Source organism: Gobio gobio, assembly GCF_949357685.1.
Source record: "Gobio gobio genome assembly, chromosome: 3".
Taxonomy (NCBI): Eukaryota; Metazoa; Chordata; class Actinopteri; order Cypriniformes; family Gobionidae; genus Gobio; species Gobio gobio.
The window spans coordinates 18887200-18906872 of NC_137099.1; the positions used below are offsets into that span (position 1 = coordinate 18887200).

A 19673-nucleotide genomic window follows, 5' to 3' on the forward strand; every position below is an offset into this window, starting at 1 on the left:
CAATATTAATATTATAAAGCGACGAGTATTTTTTTGTGTGCCAAAAAAATAAAAAAAATAACGACTTATATAGTGATAACCGATTTCAAAACACTGCTTCATGAAGCTTCGGAGCGTATCGAATCAGCGAGTCAAATCATGATTCGGATTGCGTGCCAAACTGCTGAAATCACGTGACTTTGGCGCTCCGAACCTCTGAATCGTCTCGCTGATTCGATATGCTCCAAAGCTTGATGAAGCAGTGTTTTGAAATCGGTTATCACTATACAAGTCATTATTTAGTTCTCTTACGAGAGGTTCTCTCGTATTGCGTAAGTTCCTTACGCTACGGGAAAGTATTCTTTCTTCGAGATTTCTGAAAAACCCAAAATTATCCTTAATTTTGTAACATTGTCAACGCAGTGCGGCAGCCTGGCAGACCATAGCAGGCTATTCCAGCGTGCTATTGGCTGCTCTGCTGGCAACTGCAGCAGCCTATCGGTGAGCCCGCGTGACGTGGCGACCAATGAGGGCGCTTCGCGCCCACCTGGCTTCATTTGCCTACAGGTGGGGCGTGGCCACGTGTATATAAGCAGGGCTCACGGGCTGCATATTCGATTTTCTTTTCTTCAGCGAAGCCCTTCGCATCGCTGGATCTGGAACCCGCCGCCGTGACCGCGCAGACAACCAAGCAGAGGACAGCGCCTGAGGAAGCCGGCAGCATCGCGCCACCTTCAGCCTTCCGTGCCTGCTCTGCTATCCGGCAGCCCCATATCCTTTTACGCTCAAAGTGTTGTCGCCGCTGCGTCACACTTTTCACAAAAAGAGCCGAGCGTTGATACAAATGTCTCGTTCCACCTGCGGCTCGTGTCACGCGCAGCTCAGCTCCGGGGACCGCCATGTGATCTGCGCTCTCTGCCTGGGCCGTGATCACGCCGCCGCCGCACTCCACGCTGGCGGATGCCAAGAGTGCGAAGAACTGACGATGTCGACCCTGCGGGCTCGACTCGTCCTGTTCGAAGATGATATCCCTCCAGTCCCTGCCACGCCGCGCAAGAAGAAGCGCCGCTCGCAGCGGACTCCGGAGCTCGCAGAGAGAAGCTCGCCGGAACCTTTCCCGCCCGCTTCACTCTCGCCTTCCCCGCCCCCACCCCAGGCCGCCATTTCTGTTGCCGCCTCCGGGGATGAGGCGGATGCGGCCGCGGAACGCGCCGACAGCTGCTCCATCATGGCTTCCGACAGCGAGGACTGGTCTTCCGCGTCCTCTTCAGTCCGGGGCTCCGGACGCTCTCGAGCGGGTGAGGACGCCGAACTCTTGCGCCTTCTCACCCGGGCTGTCGAGCAGCTAGGCCTCGAATGGGCCCCGCCCAAGGTGGCAGCGCCGAACCGACTTGACGGATGCTTCCTAAACAGTCGCCGCCGTGCGCCCACCTCCAGGACTGCACCCTTTTTGCCGGAGCTTCACGAGGAGCTCGCAAAGTCCTGGAATGCGCCATTCTCCGCGAGGGTCTCGTCTCAGGCTTCTTCGACGCTCTCACAAGTTGACGGCGCGGCCGAGAAAGGCTACAACGCTATCCCTCCGGTGGAAGAGGTGGTCGCAGCGCACCTTTGCCCGCCTTCTGGTTGGCGCTCAAAGGCTGCCCTCCCGTCTAAGGCCTGCAGAGTGACGTCATCGCTGATCGGCCGCGCTTTCGCTGCCTCCGGTCAAGCTGCGTCCGCTCTGCACTCTATGGCCGTGCTGCAAATCCTCCAAGCTAATCTCCTCCGCGACATGGACGAGAAATGCTGTGACGCTGAGTTAATCACGGATTTGCGAAGCGCGACGGATCTCTCCCTTCGCGCCACCAAGACCGCAGCACAGGCCCTCGGACGCTCTATGGCCTCCCTCACGGTAGCTGAGCGCCACCTCTGGCTCACGCTCGCGGACATGCGAGAAACAGAGCGCGCGGCCTTCCTAAACGCCCCGCTCTCTCCGTCTGGGCTTTTCGGACCAGCGGTCAAGGGGATCGTCGACCGTTTCTCCGAAGTGCAGAAAACGACGCAGGCCATGAACCTTTTCCTGCCTCGACGCCCCGGCGCTAGCAATAGCTCCGCTGCTCGCCGTCCTCGTGACCAGCCAGCAACGAGCTCCGCGCAGCGCCCAGCGCGGCCCCCTTCGTCTCAGAGAAGACCGAGCGGCCGCCCCAGATCGCGCTCTTCCAGCCGTGGTAAGCCGCCTCCACCTCGGGGCCCCCGGCCTAGGATCACGCTGAAGCCCGAGCCTCCAAAGTCCTCCTAGCAAGAGGCGAGAAACGACGGTTAAGTCCCGCCGCGGCCGGACCACCGTCAAAACTCTTTTTCCTGTCAGCCCCCACCACTGTGGCTGCTGCAGATGGATTTCACGCAGCCAACGAGCCGGCAAAAATGCCTTCTCGCCTGTCAATAACCGCCGTTTTTACGGCGAACCAGAGAAATCACAAAAGTTGCATTATTTCTGGTCGCACGGCTCGCGCCGTATGTGTTTCAAATGCAGTAAATGTGCCCACTTTTCTGTGTTCACCCCTGCACACAAGCACTATAAACCCTGTGTCCCCCACTCACATAAAGCGGCCACCGGCCGCTCGAGTGCTAGAGTTAGGTCACGTGTCCGCTTGTTTGCGTCCACGACTAACCACCACACGCGCTGTCACACAGCCACTCTTAACCGGTCATGTTCCACGCGTAAGAGTTGTGCCCGCTCAAACGCGCTCACACATTTTCGCGAACATTATGCCTCAGGCGCCACGCGCCACGCCACACACCATTAATTTTCCGCCCAGGGTGGCCGGAGCGATGAGTGTAGGGCCGCACACAAGCCACTCCCCGCTCGAAGCGGCAGAGATGCAGTGTGTAGGGCGGCCAGCCATCGCGAGCGATCGGCTGGCCCACAGCACAGAGAGCGCGCGCACTGCGCCCGCCCCTCCTATACGGGCCGTCAAACCCGCGAAGCGCGGCGTTTCGAGCCCGGAGGCCGTTCTATCCCGTGTGGCGCACGCGAGAGCGTGGGAAGCCATTCCAGGTGTATCAGAATGGGTGCTGAAAACAGTGAAGCACGGCTACACTCTGCAGTTCGCTCGCCGCCCTCCGCGCTTCTGTGCGCGTACAGAGACGAGAGTGAGCGAGGAAGTAGCACATCTACTTCGAGCAGAAATAGCCACGCTGCTGTGCAAAGGGGCTATAGAACCGGTTCCCCACTCTATGAGCGAGTCAGGCTTTTACAGCCGGTATTTTCTCGTGCCAAAAAGGGATGGGTCGCTCAGACCGATTCTGGATCTGAGGCGTCTGAACAAAGCTCTTATGAAAAGATCGTTCAAGATGCTCATGACCAAGCAGATCCTCGCGCATATTCGCCCGAGAGACTGGCTAATCTCCCTAGATTTGAAAGATGCATTTTTTCAAATCAAGATAACGCCGCGTCACAGGCCATTCTTACGATTCGCCTTCGACGGCCAGGCTTATCAATACACCGTCCTTCCGTTCGGCCTGTCACTAGCACCCCGTACATTTACGAAGTGCATGGACGCGGCCCTCGCTCCTCTGAGAAATCGAGGGATGCGAGTATTGAACTATCTGGACGATTGGCTCATCCTGGCGCAGTCGGAGGCCGAGCTCCTCGCCCACAGGGCAATGCTGCTCAGCCATCTGGACAGCCTAGGGCTCACGGTCAATTGGACCAAGAGCTCATTAGTGCCCACGCAATCAACCTCATTTCTGGGTTTGAATCTGGACACTGTGGCAATGTCAGCCCGCCTGTCACCCCATCGCGCGCGCCAAGTTCGGCGCATGGCTGCGTACTTTCGGCCAGGCAAAATCGCACCTCTCAAGCTGTTTCAGAGGATGCTGGGACGTATGGCCTCAGCTGCAGCTGTGCTCCAGCTGGGCTTAATGCGCATGCGCCCGCTGCAATGCTGGTTAAACGCCCGAGTGCCTCACAGGGCCTGGGCGTCCGGTGGCTTCAGGATCAGAGTGACTCAGGGCTGCGTGTCAGCCCTAGAGCCCTGGTTAGTAGCCGACTGGTACCAGAGGGGAGTGACGATGGGAGCCATCTCACACCGCAAGGTCATCTCGACGGACGCCTCCACCACGGGTTGGGGCGCCGTTTTCGAGGGCAGATCAGCCTCGGGCCTTTGGTCGAGCGAGGAAAAACTCCTACACATAAACTGTTTGGAGATGATAGCGGTAGAGAACGCGCTCAAGCAGTTTCTCCCGCTTATACGAGGACACCATGTGTTAGTCCGGTCGGACAACACCACAGTGGTGTCCTACGTGAACCGGCAGGGCGGTGTCAGGTCCAGAGGTCTGGGCAATCTGACAGAACGCCTGCTCGTGTGGGCACACAGCTCGCTGCGCTCGTTGAGAGCTGCGCACGTGCCGGGCCACCTCAATGTGGGCCCGGACAAGCTGTCCAGGGGCCTCATTCTCCCAGGAGAATGGTCCCTGCACCCCCAGACAGTCCAGCTGGTATGGCGCCTGTTCGGCAGAGCGGAGCTCGACCTCTTTGCAACAAAAGAGAACGCCCGCTGCCCGACGTTTCTGTCCAAAAGCGAGGATGCGCTGTCCCAAACTTGGCCCAGCCTCCCGCTGTATGCTTTCCCGCCGATCTCCCTATTGCCCCAGGTCATAGCGAAAATCAGGGAAACGCGCCGTCCGGTGCTCCTTATAGCACCGCGCTGGGAGAACCAGATTTGGTACCCAGAGCTGGTGAAGCTGTCGCACTCACCCCCCTGGCCAGTTCCGCTGAGAGCAGACCTTCTCTCTCAAGCAGGAGGCTCAGTTTGGCATCCCCATCCAGAGCGATGGTCTCTGCATGTATGGGTGACCAACGGATACCCGTTGACCTGCCCGAAGGGGTTATGAACACGATTTCACACTCTAGAGCCCCCTCGACGAGGCGGTTATATAGTTCTAAGTGGTCGGTGTTCACTGAGTGGTGTGTTTCCAAGGGATTGGACCCACAGCAATGTGGGGTCCAGCGGGTGCTCTCCTTCCTCCAAGAGCTTTTGGAATTGGGCAGGTCCCCTTCCACGCTCAAAGTGTATGTGGCGGCTATAGCAGCGTTCGCTCAGACGACGCTAGGTAGCACGCTAGGAAGGAACGAGCTCATCGTCCGTTTCCTCAGAGGAGCCAGACGGATGAATCCCCCGCGGCCCCCGTCGGTTCCTATATGGGATCTGGCCTTGGTCCTAGAGGCCCTGAAGGCTCATCCCTTTGAACCGCTCGAGACTGTGGAACCAAGGTTCCTTTCGCTGAAAACCACGTTTCTGATAGCTCTGGCTTCAGTGAAACGCGTGGGGGATCTACACGCGCTCTCAGTGAGCCCGACGTGTATGGAGTTCGGTCCTAATGACTCTAAGGTCATTCTCAGACCGAGGCATGGTTATGTCCCCAAAGCGATCGGCACTCCCTTCAGGGCGCAGATTATCTCCCTCTCGGCTCTGCCAGCATCCGATGAGGGGGACGGTGGCAATTTCCTCTGCCCTGTCAGGGCATTGAGGGTTTATGTCACACGCTCCGCCGCCTTCAGGCGTTCTGAGCAGCTATTTGTTTCGTTTGGTGGGCGCACTAAAGGTCTCGCCTCCTCGAAACAGACCCTGTCCAGGTGGATAGTGGACGCGATTGCAACTGCATACGCTTCCAAACACCTGCAGTGCCCGCTAGGTGTCAGAGCACACTCCACCAGAGGCATGGCCTCTTCGTGGGCTTGGGCCAGAGGGATTTCCATCCACGATATCTGTATGGCGGCAGGCTGGGCCTCCCCGTCTACGTTCGTGAGATTTTACAATCTGGAAGTTCCTGCCTTACAGGCGAAAGTGTTATCAGTTCAATAGGGCCGTTGGTTCTGCCCAGTGATTCTGCGCAGACATAGCTCACATACTGGTAGTAAGTTCGGTACTAGGCTCATGTGAATTTGAAGGAGACCGGCGGTGCCGTTCCCTCATTTACGAGACGAGCTGTTGTGAGTTTGAAGGTGACCGGCGGTGCCGTTACCTCACTCATATAACAAGATATTGTGAATTTGAAGGCGACCGGCGTTGCCGCTCCCTCATTCATGAGACAAGGTGTGGTGAATTTGAAGGAGACCGGCAGGTGCCGTTCCCTCATTCATGGGACAGGGTGTTGTAACCACCCGTCGTAAACCACCCGTCAGTTCGAATGAAGTGTCTGTATATGTGGTGGCCCGTTTTTTCTTTACCGGCCACCCTGCCCGAGCAGTGTTATGGTCCCCGGTTCCCTGGGATACATATGCTGTATGCGAGGCGCGCACGGCGTTGACAATATGTTCCCGTAGCGTAAGGAACTTACGCAATACGAGAGAACCTCTCGTAAGAGAACGATACTCGGTTACTTAACGTAACCTCGGTTCTCTCTAGAAGAGGGAACGAGTATTGCGTTCCTTGCCGTGCGCCCCGCTGGCTTTTACGCTTCAGAACTAAGAAAACCGAATATGCAGCCCGTGAGCCCTGCTTATATACACGTGGCCACGCCCCACCTGTAGGCAAATGAAGCCAGGTGGGCGCGAAGCGCCCTCATTGGTCGCCACGTCACGCGGGCTCACCGATAGGCTGCTGCAGTTGCCAGCAGAGCAGCCAATAGCACGCTGGAATAGCCTGCTATGGTCTGCCAGGCTGCCGCACTGCGTTGACAATGTTACAAAATTAAGGATAATTTTGGGTTTTTCAGAAATCTCGAAGAAAGAATACTTTCCCGTAGCGTAAGGAACTTACGCAATACTCGTTCCCTCTTCTAGAGAGAACCGAGGTTACGTTAAGTAACCGAGTATCGTTTTTTTTGGCGCACAAAAAATATTCTCGTCGCTTTATAATATCAATATTGAACCAATGTACTCACATTGACTAATTTAAATATGTTTTTAGTACATTAATGGATCTTGAGAGTCTAAATTGCTTTGCTCTCTATGGAGGCCTCTCTGAGCCTTCGGATTTCAACAAAAATATCTTAATTTGTGTTCCGAAGATGAATGGAGGTCTTACGGGTGTGGAACGGCATGAAAGTGAGTAATAAATTAAATTATTTTAATTTTTGGGTGAACTAACCCTTTAAGGGATAGCAGTCTAATTTACCCGCAGCTGTTTGTGTTACCAATCGGGATTTAAACAACAAAATATAAAGAGAAAATGATTAATTCTTATCAAATAGAGCTATTCAAGTCATCCCTGAACCTTTAACAGTGTTACAATTTCATGGGGTCAATATCAACATTTTCATTTAATCGCCATGTCATATAATTTTTATTCACAAAACCAGTCAATCTTATATGGCTTCTGAATGTGAACATGAGACAATGTAAAATAATATATTGTTAAAAATATAAATGGTGATGTTTTATGCATGTGTCTATGTATCTTTTCAGTATCTTGGGATTCTTTGCGTATTCCTGGCGTATTACAGCGTCTGGGCTTCACATATCTTGTTGTCGCTGTCTTGGATCTTGCGGTGGCCAAGGACGGACTAACCAATCTGTCAAGTGTGAGTCATGTTATCCTTCTCCACATGTAATATGCAGGCCACGTAATCATATACACTTTATAGAAACACATACCAGGGTTATTATAATTTATTAGTACTAAAACTATTCAACCATTTTGACTAATTGAAATAAAGCTGAAATTAAATAAGAGATAAATATTGGTTGAAAAACTTGAATTAAACAAAAATTAGAAATGCTGCCTTGGCAATCAACTGAAATAAATTAAATTGAAGCACTGAATAAGGTTACTTTTACACGACAAAGATGTACTAAAATCAGAAAAGTTTTTCCTTCACGTTTTTTAAAAGTTTTGCACACAGATGACATCGTTGTCAAAACGATCCCTGTTCACACGGATCCGCGAAAACAATTAAAAACTCTGTATTATAGCATGCGAGGTCAGTAGTTGGCAATGTCACTGTGTAAAGAAACACTATGCACACACGCATTCTTCTATTTATGTAAATAATGCGTCTCCACTGGTCATAGTAGCGGTGCAGTAAATCTACACTACACTTCTTTGTCTCTTGAGCAGCACACACAGTCCTGTAGTCCACAAATTCTCGTTTTTGTAGTTTACACAGAGACAATAACGGTATCGTTTTCAAAAACTTTCACTTTGAAACCAGTTTTCAAATGTTTGCATTTTCAGGCCCCCCAAACGCAGATGTCATGTACATGAACGGCCAAAACACATAAAAAATTATATGAAAACGGTGTCATGTAAACACCCCCTTAAAATAAACTGAAATAAAAATAAAATAATCCTAAGTAGCAATATTTAAAACATAAATAAATAATAAAATTATAAAAGCACATAACGAAATTACAAAAAATTTAACTAAAATGAGCTAAAAATATTATAGCTAATTCAAAATATTAATAAAAATATAATAAAAATAAAAAAACAGACACATAAATGCGTTTGTAGTGACAAATGCATTTAAAAGTGGGAGTGAATGCCCTAAATTAGGGGTATTCTATTAAATTTCCAAGAGGTCCGGTCTCTATATTTCCTTCCCAGCGGAGGTCCGGACAATACATTTTTGCAACATTTTATATATTTCCATCGGGGCAGCCATAGTACTCTGATGACTATTTTAAGTGTTTAAGATTTTCTTTTCAAAGATGAGAATCTTGTGCCCCAGGAGCCATTTGAATACAACTGCCCTAGATTATCGTGTGTACGGAACACGACTCACTCTGAAACTGTTATGATTGACACTGTGCTAACCATAGCAACGTTCTGGCATCTTGCGTGTTTGGTATCTGCTATTTTTGACCAAATTAATATTACAGTGACAAAAGAAATTTCACACAGTCGACAGAGGCATCGTGTTTTGTTTATGCAGGGTTTTTCCTGGGTCAAAAATGGTCTTCGGTGGTGGCTGACAGACATGGTCATCCATACACACACACACGCACAGTAAAAAAGTACCCTACCCACGTGATCTGCAAGCGCAATACTGACAATACATTTTAGATCAATTCAAAGAAAGTTTGTCATTTTTGCTTATCTTATTTTGATACCTTATTTTTACACTATTTACAGATAATTGTTTTGGTATATAATCATATCAATATTAAAAAGTAGTATTAAAAAAATGATCAAATAGCCTAATTTTCTGCCATATACAATTTCATAAAATGATCAGCTAGCTAATAACAAATTTGTTCTGGGTTCACCTCACTCCAGTCTAAACTACATGATTTATAGGCTATTTATTTTACTACACATTGTGAACATAAATAAGCTGAAAGACTGTGGATAATTAAAACTAACACTTATACCCACTCTTGCTAAATTGGGTTAGCACACTTGTGTTCTCATTTCAGAGATGTTCTGAGTAAATGATTAAACTGATTGGTGAGTTCAGTGTTGGACAGTTCAGTTGTTCTAACCAGTCGTTAAAATGATTTGGTTCAAAAGAGTCATTAGGTCACGAATCGGACAATAGCAGACGCGTTGTGTGCTGCCCTTCTGTTAGAAGACGCGTTGCCCTTCTGTTAGAACATCGCGAAAGATTTGTCAACACACAGAAAACACTTCATAACTGGATAGGATTTGTTTCCCGTTTATTGAAAGTATGGTTTATGTCAGCTGGTCAGAGAAGAGTCAACATTTTTTGAGTGCAATTCACACCCAGCGGTAATTAAAGGAAAACATCGTCTGATAGCGCCACGTGCAACATGGATTCGGTCTTCCAACCTTTTGATTTTGATTAATGTAATATGTGAAATATTAGAAAGCGAATGCTTATTTTGAAGACAGAGAGCGTGTGAGCGGGGGAGGAGCTCTCTGATCGTTCTATCTGTCACTCAGTTAACACAAGCCAGCAGTCATCTATTCTACATCACTCATAAATCACAATAACTGATCAAATAAGGCTTTGGCGGGACACAAATTTGTTTTGGCGACCGCCAAAAAAATTTCAATGTAGGAAAAACCCTGTTATGTTATCCCTGTTGAGAGCCAAATTTAGCTGCAGTGTGTATTATGTACTTTAAAGGCTTTTGTCTCTTCAATGATTAACATAATATTTTATCAGTCTATTTGTAAAAAATACAGGGGGTCCAAAAGTCTGAGACCACTGCTTCTAATTAAATAAAATATTTTTGATAACTTTGATATAGACTTTGATTATGATATAGCATTTTTGAGTGAAAAATATAATTGAAATGTTTTTCTTGAATTTCAGAATTATTTATATTTTTACTGTATGCCCCCCATTTGTTTGAATGAAGCTCAAACTGCATTGACTCTCACCGTAATTATTTTCAATTATAATAATAATAATTGAAATTTTCCATCATCTTGTTGTTCACAGGAAACATGGTACTCAGTGCATGATGTCTGCCTCTACTGGCCCGCATGGCTGTGTGTGATTATCTTAGAGACGATATGGTTATGTTTGACCTTCCTCCTCCCAGTGCCAGACTGTCCAACGTTAGTAAACTCATACTCATGATATGAGTCTATCATTTTTTAATAGCTGTCTAAATGTCCTTCCCCATGTCTTATTTGCAATCACAAAGGGAACCCACTGCAGAAACTCTGCTTTTCTGATTTGTTAAAATTACAGAACATTTGCATGAATATCAGTAAGATACCTGTCTGCTAATTAGAAATGCAAATCAGATTGTTAGAAATGCAACAGTATTTTTTCCCCCCTGGCAAATTATAAAAGGGGAAATAAAGAGATGTCTTTTACACACGATTTACATTGTTCAACAAATGTTATTAGCCAGTTGTAATTGGTTATTAATGGATGGATGGGTGCTAAGTACAAATTAATATGCAAATTAAAGTGATTTGAATAGCATGACTCATGTCCATATATTTGCTATTCATGACACTCATTTTGTGTGGAAATTGATATATTTTTTTTCTTGATGTCTCTCTCTCCTGCAGTGGTTATTTGGGTCCAGGGGGCATTGGTGACTTTGGCAAGTACCCAAACTGCACCGGTGGAGCTGCAGGTTACATTGATCGCTGGTTGCTCAGAGATAACCATATTTACCAGACACCTTCATCACGGGTAAACAGACACAACAAAACAATGACAGTTTTACTTTGAATTTGATTCACAAGCTTGCGAGTCTATTAAATTCTGATCTGATGAATTTGGATATACTGTATGTCAGATACAGTACATGTATATTTTTCTCAAGGAAAAAAAACCCCTCTAACTAATGCTGTACTTTATACTGGGACCCCTGTCAGTTGGTACATTACGATAATTTTAATGGTTCAAATTAACAGTATACATTACAAACATTAAAATTGCACATATGACAGTTTTTTTTTATAAGAATATATTTTTAATGGTACAATTATATTTCTACTCCATTTTGATAAAAAAAAAAAAACATTTAAACAGTAAAGGGTGCGAACCTACACTGGTCTCACGTTACGGTTCGATTATCATGCCATCGATTCGTTTCAATTCGATGTCACGACGCATCACAATGTATTGACGATGCACTGCATCCTCATGTATACAATTTTGTCAGTCAGTTATATGAACTGAACCTTTAATTTTACATGCTCAAAGAAAACACGCTTCTTGAATGTATCAAACAAAACTCAAGTCTGGGCACAGAAGACAACAGACAACAAATAACACAAAATACTAAAAGCCACTTCAGGAGGTGGTCTGGGCAGAGTCTAAATGCATCTGGTTGTTGAAACCACATAAAATTTTACTCCTCGCAACAATGCTATAAAAATTGTATGTGTGAGAGCGTGTTATGAGCTATATGTCATGTTACAGCCAAATATGAAAGCGCTACAGAAGCATGCATTGCCCCAGACGAGCAGCTGATTTTGAAATTAGCTGATGATCAATAAAATGCAGCTCATATCTGTTGTTTTCGGTGACGTGAACTCCTTTAAATCTGCATATAGTGCAGGAATTGAAGATCGGATTTATATCCGTTTTGCGGAAATACATTTATGTGCCCAAGTGTAAATGAAATCGTTTTGATAAATCAGATAGCTTTGATTTACACACAGCGCGTGTGTTCTCCAGGTCGTGCTTACCAGGTTGTTCATAAAAGCCGAAATGTGCCCAGATGTCGTCTTTAAAGTAGTTGGAACGTTTTTAATTACTCGCACTCGCGTCTCGCCTCCCTCTGCCATTGTATGCTACCGCGACAAAACATTTACACGACAAATGACATCAGAAAAGAATCAGTATATTATAATCGATTCGGTTATGGTCTATTACTGAATGATACCGAATCGTCCTCATCTTTAATTTCGACACCCCTATTAAACAGTGGCTGTCATAAGTTGTTTTCATGATGGATTTATTCAAACATACATTATTGAAGAACAGGTTAAGTAAAAATATAATGAATTTGTAATATTAGGTCTGCCCTAAAATAGATACTAATGACTATTTTTTTATCGATTAATCTATCGACTAATTTATCACAATCATTTTCAACAATTTTTCTTAAAAACATTTAAATTAACTTGCAACTTTGGCATTCAGTTGTGTACTATAAAAAAGTATAAATGTAAACAAGCCCTTGACAAAATGTAAAACTAAAAGAGTAAAAATGTAAAAAGGTACAAATTTGTAAACCAACATAACAAAAAAAAAGAGAATATCAGCAAATACTTTTTATATAGAATAGTGTTGTCACAATACCAAAATTATGACTTTGATACGATACCAGACTAAAATACCTCAATACTGATACTGAATCGATACCATGGCAAAAAACAGTAAAAGTAATTGAATAATATGAAACAACTTACTATTCATTGTTTTATCATTGTTTTAGGGTTAAAGGGATAGTTCACCCAAAAATGAAAATTAGCCCATGATTTACTCACCCTCAAGTCATCCTAGCATGTTCCTGCCAGGTTCCTGCCCTGCTTCACACAGAATATTAGGTCCGGCCCTTTAAGAGCTGCACGGACCAAATTCATTGTAACACCCGATTTCTCATTCAACTCTGTATAAGTTCACTAAAGACATATCCGACTGAGTTTACCCGAATACTCGCCAGGACGTGCATTTTTACATATTTTTTACAAACCCAATAATCCACGAAAATGGGTCGCGATCTGTCTGAGTGAAAGGCATGTGTGTGGCTGCCTGCGCTTCAGGTCAGAGTCGGGCAGCGCACGCGAGCATGTGCCGGCTGCTCCGCACTTCTGTTGCTTTCTTTTTCCTGAGCTGCGCGTATATATTTGACTGTTCTGCTTCCATTGTTTAGTGACTGGTGGAAGCAGAGCTCACACACACATCCTCACTCCTGCTGTCACACATCGACGCAAATTAAGAATACTGCTCTTATTAGAGTGCTGTCATTTTTAAAGTACCGGTACTAATAAAATTTCATATAGTACCCAATTTACCCAGTCGACTAAAAATATTGACGTCGAACAATTAACAGCGTCGACGCAGTCGATTGTATCGACCAATCGCAACAGGCCTATGTAATATAGTGCATATATTTATCAAAATGATCTTCTCTAGAGTTGATATTTCTAGCCAACTATCAAGCTATGGACATTGAATGGTCTGAGGTAAATGTAACTTTACGTGCCATTGATTTCAAGCTGTTTTATTAATGTCTTTCTGCAGTTGAAACACTGAGTGATAACATGAGACATTATACATTTCGGTAAATTGTAAAGATGATCAGTTCACATGCGCTCCGCTTCTCTTGAACTGCTACAGTGATCTGTCACATCACATTAAAGAGCAGCAAAAAAAAATATTGTTTGAATTGTGTAATGTATTTATTTGAAAGCTTTGACTTTTTTATATCAGAAGTAAAAAGCACAAAGCTTATTGCAATTTAGGCACACTACAAATAATGTTTAGTACAGTTTCGTTGATGCATCAACTGAAAATAGCATAGACTAAAAGGTAAATTTGTGGGATGTAAGAATCGATATCAATTCATCAAAATGTGACTCTATTAAATTTTAGAAATTGATAATCAATACTTAGTCACCATTTGCTAGAGCAACAGATAATATTCCACTCTTACTTACTGTACTAGCACTCACTGATGCAATTCATTGTGTTTTTGTCTGTGCATTTATCTAGGTTGTATATCAGTCTATGATGCCATTTGACCCTGAGGGTGTTTTGGGAAGTATCAACTCCATATTGATGGCTTTTTTGGGTCTTCAGGTGAGTCAAGTTGAATGAATCCTGTTTTCACAGTAGCTCTATTATAGACCCTTTTCACAGACTGTTATTACGCGTTTTCACAGTTATCAATATCGCAAAAGTTCATATTTTCATTTTTTTAAATGAAAATACATTTTTTAAGCTATACTTTGAGGGTGTTTATAATACAATGACTGAGGGAGTGATGGCAAATTGACATCTTTTGGCTGCTGTAATCAATCTCTCTATATACAAGTCATTGAAACGCTGTCATGTCATGTTTTTATTATTTTGATATTGGAACAAATGGGAATAAAAAATATTATATTTTGCTGTTGTCTCCCATTCACCACTATACAAGTTTACCCAACTATGACGACTTCCACTTCTGAAAACCTGAAAATTTCTCTCTCTTTATTTAAACCTCATAGCAATGCCGTCACATGCTTCATCTAAACTATTTTTGTTCTGCAGTGCTTTCAGGAATCACATCTAATAGTTGTCATATCCTATTGCATCTGCTTTGTGTTTATCTGTGTTTCAGGCAGGGAAAATTCTGCTGCACTACAGGGACCAACACAGGCAAATAATCACTCGATTTCTCATTTGGGGATTCATACTGGTATGTTTACCATTTGATTATTGTTTTTAATTAAACAGAAATAAAAAAAAATACCCCAAAGGTTTGGGCTCAGTAAGATTTTGTAACTTTTTATTCTGCAAGACATTTATAATGTTACAAAATATCTCAAATAAGTCACTCAGCGTGGTGTTTTTAATGCGCCGTGTCAAGTTAAAATCATGATTTTTAAAGAGCCTGTCTCAAAATACAGCGGCCTTTCTCATTTGCGCTCCGTCTTTCTTTCTTGCGATTTATCTAAAGTGAACGCATCTTGTATCAGTGTGCTGTCTCGCTAGTTCTAGCTTGAGTGAACGCATCATATACACGCAAATGATCGATCAGCGTCACTTTGGAGTACTCGTCCACATTCATGGTACTAATAGTAATATGTATTATATTTAGCTAGCTAGTGTTATGTTGTAATGCTAAATATTTGAACAAAAAACCCCAATACATTCATTAAACATCGTACTTTGGGTATTTAAGTCTTTTTGGGGTTGTTTTTTTAAGAAGGTTGGAGGTTATCCTAACTTTAAGAAGTCATTTACATTCTTTTTGGGAATATGAATACTTCTTAAATTTGATCTTAAAAAAAATTTAGAAGAACATTCTTAAAATGTTATACGTTATAAACGAATACAAAATATTTGTATCTTTTTTTCTTGAGAAGAATTTTATTATTTAATTTTATTCTTAAGAATTTGTTTTAATTTTTATTGAGTGTTCCTCGGAGTGGTCCAAGACCCTAGGACTTGTCGTACTTGAAACACGAATACAAAAAATAAATTTACTGGATTCAAGGAGTTTTGTGGTTGAAATAAAAAAGGAACAAATCCTTTCCTTGCTGGTCAATTTGACCCCCTTAGGAATGAATGGAAAGCGAGGAAACTAAATATAAACTAAAAGGGCTTAAACTTGACCAAAAAAATTACTTTTATTATGTCTACATGTGTATCTGAATGCATACTGTGATCTAACTTTAGGACCCAGTGGAACAGTTCATTAGCTCCATATTTATATATATATATATATATTTATATATATATATATATATATATATATATATATATATATATATATATATATATATATATATATATATATATATATATATATATATATATATATATATATAAAAAAAAGTAAGGAATAATTGATGACAGGCCGTTGAATTATTAGAAAAGTAATGCACCTGAGGTGGTGATGCGGTCACGACGCAGAGTGCCCGTTACACCTTGGGTGTGCATTATTTTTCTAATAATTCAACGGCCCGGAGTCAATTATTCCGCTTATACTATGGTTACCACACCTCAAGACATTGTTCCGATTATATATTTAAAGGGATTTGTCTGGTTTTTGTATTTAAATCGCTATTGTGAGTAGGACTATTTCTTCTGCGTCTCATCCAACGGCTCTTTTGCTAGTTCCGAAACGTCATTTTAAAGCTGGTAACGGACGCTTGAGCCGTTGATAGCATTCTACTGCAGTTATTAATGAAGTTATTAGAAAGAGAACAACAGAGACACCGAGAGAGAGAGAGAGAGAGAGAGAGAGCTTGTGTGAATTAGGCTACCTCTGTGCGTCTCTAAACAGCGCTGTTATTACCTCGCTAGGGGAAAAAATATAATGACCAAAATTAACTTTAGGAAAATCGTCTGTCATGTGTTTTTTTTTTTTAGTCCTGTAATTTCCGTTATTACAGTTAACTATGTGAAGTGATATGGAACTGTAATACGGTCAAGAGAGCTGCCTGGAACTACGTTCGCTGTGCGTTTCCCAGAAAGTAATTGCACACCTCAGAACGTTCATCAGCCAATCAGATTCAAGCATTCAACGGCCCCGTAGTATAATATAATATATAAGGCCATCTACTGGCAAGAGTCATGAAATATCATGTTATTTTATAATTTTTTCTTCCCACAAGATGTCGGCAAAGACACCCAATGTAAGATTTTTTGAGCTGAATTCAAAGGATTATGCATGAAACTTTAGTTGTTTTAAATGTAAGTTGAATGTGAAGAATGTGCTTAATTTATTTATAAAATATAGTCATTTAAAGGTAAATAATAAAAAAGAAATAAAAAATATCAGAATTAAACTAAATAAGCTTTCTGGACAAAAAAAAAAGTATCATTTTAGGGCTTTGGATCATTTTGACCCGCGAGGGAAGGATTTGTTACAAAGTGCAAGGGAGGGATTTAAATATTGATTTGAGTAGAAATAATTGTATTATGTGGGAAGAAAGAGACCTGATATTAGCACAGTTTTGTAAGAAATAAGGGTCATTTATACCCTTTAGCAGCTGTTATGCAAACGTATTTCACCACAGAATGCCAGGAATGACCAATAACAACCAAGTGCTTCAGAGAGTCATGTAACAATGTTTGGAAATTTTATTAAGGATGAATTTGATGTGTTTTTTATCTTAATTTTAACCCCTACACATCAGAAGATTCAAATACAATTTGAAATGTACACAGTCAGTCAATAGTTATATAAATCTGTGTTTGTGGAAACCTCAAGCTGTCTCTCTTTGCATTAAGGGGATCATCTCAGCTGTATTGACCAAGTGCTCCAGAAATGAAGGCTTCATCCCTGTCAACAAAAACTTGTGGTAAACTCAGTCTCCATTGCACATTTCTGTAGTTTTATTATTTTAATGTTTTTAATAGCTATTATTTATATATTATTTTATATTGTCGTTGTAATAGTCATCATTTGCAGTCACAAATTTCCAAACACGTTCATTCATGAAAGTATGCAGAGCACTTTCATGAGCAGAGGAATGTATCGTTTAATGAATGAGTCACAGCTTTCATGGTGTCTTGTGTGACTTTCAGGTCTTTGTCCTATGTGACGACTCTCAGCTGTTTTGCTTTTGTGGTTCTGGGGGCTTTTTACTACATGGTGGATGTAAAAAAGTGGTGGTCTGGAGCTCCTTTCTTCTACCCTGGTAAGCACTTTAAACGGCCATAATGAATGTACCTCGTGTTACGAGCCGTTCTGTAAAGACGGGGTTGACGTGAACTTTTCTAGTTGGTAAAAACAAACAGATCACCAAAGACACAATTCTAAATTCCACAAAAAAGTATAATTTATTAAGGTGGAAAAATTTATTAAATTAAGGAGCAATGGCTTCAGGGTGCCCCAAGGCCAACATAATAAACAAAATAGACTTATAAATAAAACATGCATAAATAACCTAATCAGGGACAAAAACAAAATTACAAAGAAACTTCCCTATCTCCCTACAAATAAACAAATCACAAACAAAGTCAAAATAAATGGCAGGACACCCCTACGCTCCTAAAACATAAAATGTTTAACCCTAATTAAATCATCCTAGTCAAACTAACATGCTCAACTGAAGGTTTCTGGATCTGTCGACGGGAGGAGGCATCCGGAGCTCTTCACGCCGCAAGGCCAACGCCAGAATGAGCTCGACATCTTCGATTAGCGCATCCCTTTTAAAGCAGCGCAACAGTAGATCCGCCAATCAGGCTTCTCTAATGACGTAGATCCGCCAATCAGGCTCCTCTAACGACAGCCAATCCCTGGACTCATATACAAAGAAAAAAACAACCAAGACAAGAAAGATTCCGAGGATCGTAACTAAGCATGTGCCGGTATCACATTTTCATGTTGCGATTAATTGCTGAAGCTTTTATCACGGTATACGGTATTATCACGATATTGAAATAAGTTGCAAAAATTTTTTTGCCTGCTAACAGGTTAAATAACTTTCTTATAACAAAATTACCAAACATTTAAATACAATAAAGCAATACACACAAATGTATAAAGTAAACAATATTTAAAACAGATTAAAGTGCAAAAGAATTATAAAGAACAATAGGTATCACAATAAGGTCTCACTAGTTAATGCATTAACATTAACAAAGAGCGAATAGCTACATTTTTTAAGTTATTCTTCTTTGATAACGTTAGTTAAAAAAGCAACTGTTAGTTAGTGCTAGCTCAGGTCCATTAAATAATACAGTTTTGATTTTAATAATGTGTTATTAAATACTGAAATTTAAATTTAACTAAGATTAATAAATGTTTTAGAAGTATTTGTCATTGTCAGTTTGTTAATGAATGAACTAATGTTAAATAATAGAGCCTTATTGTAAAGTCAACAAAGAATCAGAACATATCCAAACAATATCTAGGGCATGTAGTCCAGATTAAAATATAAAATGTTTAAAGGTAGGGTAGGTAAGATTTGGTTAAAAAACTTTTTTTCCAAATTTGTTTAAACTTTCTTTATATATCAATACATAATTAAAATGTAAGTACTCTGAAAAAGAAAGTATAAAAATGTAGTGTCTGTAGACCTCTCACGACTGTTTTAAAGACAGCTCATTATTTCCATTCACTCCACCTTCTCCCTTCTGGGCTCTTTCCAAAGCCACGCCCCCAAAACACATGAATGCGCTACGCCGACCGATCAGCTGAAAGACGCATTATTTACCGAGCGGAGAAGTGCATGTAGTGACATCATGTCAGAATCACATGTAATAAAAAATCTAACATTATCATTATGAATATAAACAAATAAGATGTCTTTTAGTACTCACTATCAAGCTAGAATAACGATACTGGTAAAGTTTAAAATACACACACAACACAGTGTCTACGACACACACAGATACAAGATAAAAACATCAGTAAACATAGGTCGAGAATATAAAAACAAACCAAGGGCTGAAATAAACATGCAGGTAAAGTTCCCTGTGAACATGGTAAAAGAGTTTAGACAGAGGGTAGTAGCTAAAGCTATCTTAGTTCTAAAAAAAGTTCCTGGATGCGGTGTACTAGCTTTTACACATGCATTTTGTTATCTAAAGTTACATTTTGCGAAATTCAACACGACAGCGATCAACTTGGGCTAAGCATATTGAGTATTTATCATCTCTACTAA

General features: G+C 42.3%; 1 protein-coding gene across 2 annotated transcripts in view; it reads left to right on the top strand.

Annotated features, from left to right (window-relative positions):
* The window catches only part of hgsnat (heparan-alpha-glucosaminide N-acetyltransferase), a 35651-nt gene that overhangs the window by 12330 nt on the left and 3648 nt on the right, over positions 1 to 19673 (top strand). For both annotated transcript variants that reach the window (XM_079813388.1, XM_079813389.1), the window contains exons 11-17: positions 7370 to 7485; positions 10315 to 10433; positions 10899 to 11025; positions 14062 to 14148; positions 14672 to 14749; positions 17293 to 17363; positions 17590 to 17702. In XM_079813388.1, coding sequence (XP_079669514.1) covers positions 7370 to 7485; positions 10315 to 10433; positions 10899 to 11025; positions 14062 to 14148; positions 14672 to 14749; positions 17293 to 17363; positions 17590 to 17702 — 711 coding nt within the window. The remainder of the gene's footprint in view (positions 1 to 7369; positions 7486 to 10314; positions 10434 to 10898; positions 11026 to 14061; positions 14149 to 14671; positions 14750 to 17292; positions 17364 to 17589; positions 17703 to 19673) is intronic.